Genomic DNA, 5,000 nt, shown 5'->3' with positions numbered 1-5,000 from the left:
CCCACACACCCACCTTTGTCATCCATCCATCCATCTTCAACCGCTTATCCGTAGTCTGGTCGCGGGGGCAACAGCTCCACCAGAGAGCTCCAGACTTCCCTCTCCAGAACAACATCAGTGACTTCCTCCTGGGGGGATCCCGAGACGTTCCCAGGCCAGTGAGTCGATGTAATCCAGGGGTGCCCACACTTTTTTGACTTGAGGTCTACTTTTAAAATTGCCAGCTCAAGGTGATCTACCAACCAAAAGATAATTATCCCTTTGCTTAAAATACTCAAAATATGTACCTATATGGCGAATAAATAAATAACATTAAGGCATTAGGACTTTCAAAATCTAGGTTTCAAAATCAATTCTATTTATTTATCTTTTCAGTTTCCCCGCATTGCAAAGAAGATACTTCATTTCTGACTTTTTCGGATTTTCTTACTTGATCTGGCCTGTTAACATTTTCATAGACCTGGTTGCTTGTTTCTCTCTCAGTCACGAAATGTGGCAACCGTCAAAGCTAGTCCTAGTTTGTTTTGGTTGTGATCTATGGTTGTGATGCATGGATGATGGCATCATGATGCTACCGCACAGACCACACAGAGACTACCGTGGAGGCGCGGACCCCCACGCAGACTATCGCGGACCCCCACGCAGACTATCGCGGACCTCCGCGGGGGTCCGTGCCGACCTCCGCGGGGGTCCGCGCCTCCGCGGTAGTCTGTGTGGGGGTCCGCGGATAATGGGGGTCCCCGCGGAGGAGTCTAGTCCATTTATTTTTTAGAAAGGGGTCCTTTGGTTCCATTTGAAGCAGGCTAAGGCTACACTCGCAGTTACAGAGACCCAGCTCCCATACCCAACTTTGAGAATAGATTAACGGCGATATTTGTTTTATCACGCCGATAACGGCCCAGCATTAATAATCATCTTCCCACTCTCCATGGAAGTGATATGTTTTAGGCTTCTTTGCCGCGCGCATCTTGCTATATGAACATTGAACAATGATGGATAGATATCCTTTTAATTTGTTTGTTTAACAACAGAACAGACACGACGTTCTCCTTCAAAGCCACCGGCGCGCCGCCGCCTGCCCGAGGCAAGGATTGTTTTTCTTTTTTTCCTTTTTCATGGCAAGGCCAAGCGGTCTACCTGCGCAGCGCTTGCGATCGACTGGTCGACCGCGATCGACGTAATGGGCACCCCTGATGTAATCCCTCCAACTGCGCCTTGGTCTGCCCCGGGGTCTCCTCCCAGTGGGACGTGCATCGAGGACCTCCCTAGGGAGATGTCCGAGAGGCATCCTAACCAGATGCCCGAACCACCTCAGCTTTGTCATGTTCAGGAAGATTTCTGGTCCCACCAGAGGAGGTCCTTGGTACCACTAGTGGTACTAGTACCACTAGAATCACTGGCCTACACAATCTCTGTAAAAGGCGCTATATATATATATATATATATATATATATATATATATATATATCATATCATATCATATCATATCATACTATAATTCAGTCAATGTCTGTCTGAATGAATGAATGTGAATGTCAGAAACACCGCCATATCTCCCACTTTTCACACAGGCATTGACCATAATAATATGGAGGTCTTAACAAAGCCCTTTTTTTAATTTTACACATTAATGATTAATAATGAATTTATTAGTGAATTAAAAACGCACCCAGGGCGCAGTACCCCCGGCGACCACAAGGGGGGGCAATATCTCACAACGGGTAAGGGCTAGTATATATAAATGCACCATTTCTACCATTTACGCCACCAGGTGATGTGTGAGCAGTGTGACGTCTACTACTGCTCGTCGTGCCAGCAGCGGTGCCACCCGTCCCGCGGCCCGCTGGCCAAGCACCGCCTGGTGCCAGCGGCCGTGGCGGCGGCCGCGGCGGCGGCAGCGGGCAGCCAGACCGCGGGCAGCCAGGCGGCGGGCCCCGGAGCCCCGCAGCAGCCGCCCGCCACCGCGCGGAAGCCGGCTACGTGTGCGGACCACGAGGCGGAGAACTTCAGCGCGTACTGCGTCAACTGCAGGGCGCCCGTCTGCACGAGGTGCCTGGAGGACGGCAAGCACGCCAAGCACGACGTCAAGACCCTGGCCGTCATGTGGAAACAGCACAAGGTGAGGGGAGGGAGGGAGGGTGGGCTGTGGGTGGTGCCGTGGTGGTGTGTGCGTGTGCGTGTGCGTGTGTGTGTGTGTGTGTGCGCGCGCGCGGCACGCACGCTTCTGTGTGTGCAGCGATCCATAAACCAGGACAGCATATAAGGCTGATTAACTGAGATTCAGTAGTCAAATAATTATTGGACCCCAGTGTGTGTGTGCGTGTGCGTGTGCGTGTGCGTGTGCGTGTGTGTGTGTGCGCGCGTGCTTGCGTGCGTGTGCGAGTGCGTGTGTGCTATAAGAAGAGGTCACCAGAACCTTGTTTCCTGCCCTCGCCTCTCATCTCCTTGTCTCCTCTCCTGACTCATCCTCTCCTGACCTCCTCTTCCTCTTCCACCTCCTCCTCCTCCTCCTCCACCTCCTCCTCCTTCACCTCCTCCTCCTCCTCCTCCACCTCCTCCTCCTTCACCTACTCCTCCTCCACCTCCTCCTCCTCCTCCTCCTCCTCCTCCTCCCTTCTCCCTGATCTGAGAGCTCACACATGGCGTACATTGTTCTCTATATCCGTGTATCGTTCTATCTGTCTTTCCCTTTCATCTTTCATTTCCTTCATCTGCACCTCCCTTCTTGTCTTGCATGTTTACAACGGAATGTTACATTATAACTTCCTGAGTGTTCACTCAGAGAGTGTACAAATGCAGCCTAACCAAATGGACCGAGTCCCCACATACTGTACTGAATGTGCATGCACCGTACAATGGACCGAGTCCCCACATACTGTACTGAATGTGCACCGTACAAGTCGGAGTGTTGAAAGTGTAAAATTGACCGTTCACTTGAACCCATTCGATTCTACATATGACTTCTAAATCCTGAAAAAAGGTTTTCTGAAAAACCTGTTTCTATGTCAGTCGTTCTCAAACATTTTCATGTCAAGGACCCCCAGAATTATATGTATTTGGCTGCAGATGCCCATCTGAAATATGTTGTTCCAGGGACCCCCCCCCCCCCTCACAAGCAAAGATTTGAGTTAAAAACATTCACTGCGACAGAATATATATTCAAAGATTTGTGCCACATTTTCACGATTTTTAAAAAATAGCAGATCTACAAGCTCGTAGCGCGGCACTCGGTGCCGCGCTATGAGCTTGTAGATCTGCTATTTTTCAAAAGCTAAAGCATAACAAAATGCTTAAAACACCAAAAGGGTGTTCCCGGCCCGGAATGGATTAAGAGCTAAATGAACATTTTGCCATGCAAGAACGTTGAGGTTGTAATGAACCCTGGCTATAGTGGGGGTTGGTAGGGGGGGGGGGGGGGGGAGGGGGGGGGGCTATAACTCTGGCTGGATGAATGAATGCTCGGATCTATCTCTCGTTTCCCCTAAAAAAATCAATAGTTAACATGAAAAATAGATTGTAGTCGGTCGGGGGCCGGGCTGTAATCTAGCAGTGTTTTATCGTTCAAAGTGGCAGATTTATGAGAGAGAGGTCTGTTTCATGGCAGGCTTTAAAGAGATGGGTCCACAGACTCCACAAGGTCTGTTTCATGGCAGGCTTTAAAGAGATGGGTCCACAGACTCCACAGAGAGGTCTGTTTCATGGCAGGCTTTAAAGAGATGGGTCCACAGACTCCACAAGGTCTGTTTCATGGCAGGCTTTAAAGAGATGGGTCCACAGACTCCACAGAGAGGTCTGTTTCATGGCAGGGCTTTAAAGAGATGGGTCCACAGACTCCACGGGGTCTGTTTCATGGCAGGCTTTAAAGAGATGGGTCCACAGACTCCACGGGGTCTGTTTCATGGCAGGGCTTTAAAGAGATGGGTCCACAGACTCCACGGGGTCTGTTTCATGGCAGGCTTTAAAGAGATGGGTCCACAGACTCCACGAGGTCTGTTTCATGGCAGGCTTTACAGAGATGGGTCCACAGACTCCACGAGGTCTGTTTTATGGCAGGCTTTAAAGAGATGGGTCCACAGACTCCACGGGGTCTGTTTCATGGCAGGCTTTAAAGAGATGGGTCCACAGACTCCACAGAGAGGTCTGTTTCATGGCAGGCTTTAAAGAGATGGGTCCACAGACTCCACGGGGTCTGTTTTATGGCAGGCTTTACAGAGATGGGTCCACAGACTCCACAAGGTCTGTTTTATGGCAGGCTTTACAGAGATGGGTCCACAGACTCCACGAGGTCTGTTTTATGGCAGGCTTTAAAGAGATGGGTCCACAGACTCCACGGGGTCTGTTTCATGGCAGGCTTTAAAGAGATGGGTCCACAGACTCCACAGAGAGGTCTGTTTCATGGCAGGCTTTAAAGAGATGGGTCCACAGACTCCACAGAGAGGTCTGTTTCATGGCAGGCTTTAAAGAGATGGGTCCACAGACTCCACGGGGTCTGTTTCATGGCAGGGCTTTAAAGAGATGGGTCCACAGACTCCACGGGGTCTGTTTCATGGCAGGGCTTTAAAGAGATGGGTCCACAGACTCCACGGGGTCTGTTTCATGGCAGGGCTTTACAGAGATGGGTCCACAGACTCCACGGGGTCTGTTTCATGGCAGGGCTTTAAAGAGATGGGTCCACAGACTCCACGAGGTCTGTTTCATGGCAGGCTTTAAAGAGATGGGTCCACAGACTCCACGGGGGTGTGTTGAGGGTCAATTAATTTCCACTCCAGTGATCCTTGGCAAGACAGAAAGCACTTCCTCGCCCCAAGGAGGCTGACATGCTTGGTTCTTTAACTTACTGCTTCTCACCGTGGGGGTCCAGGGACCCCCGGATCCAGGGGGCTATCATAGATAGACCCCTGGATCTAAACCATTAATACCAAATGGAACCCTTACAGGTCTGTAACTCTAATACATATCCAACTGGGGGTCCTTCTCAAAAAGGTTGAGAATCACTGCTT

General features: G+C 50.4%; 2 protein-coding genes across 2 annotated transcripts in view; both read left to right on the top strand.

The window, feature by feature from the left end:
- exoc8 (exocyst complex component 8) overlaps positions 1-5,000 on the top strand; it is a 117,410-nt gene that overhangs the window by 21,249 nt on the left and 91,161 nt on the right. The gene's annotated exons all lie outside the window — the stretch shown is intronic.
- Positions 1-5,000, top strand: part of trim67 (tripartite motif containing 67) — a gene marked incomplete at both ends in the record, with an annotated part of 82,892 nt that overhangs the window by 2,021 nt on the left and 75,871 nt on the right. Inside the window, one exon of the mRNA XM_079525796.1 lies at positions 1,772-2,119. Within this exon, the coding sequence (XP_079381922.1) occupies positions 1,772-2,119 (348 nt within the window). The remainder of the gene's footprint in view (positions 1-1,771; positions 2,120-5,000) is intronic.

This window comes from Electrona antarctica (genome assembly GCF_951216825.1).
Source record: "Electrona antarctica genome assembly, chromosome: 17".
Taxonomy (NCBI): Eukaryota; Metazoa; Chordata; class Actinopteri; order Myctophiformes; family Myctophidae; genus Electrona; species Electrona antarctica.
The sequence above is the reverse complement of the archived record's forward strand: the minus strand, read 5'-3'. Positions and strand labels throughout refer to the sequence as shown.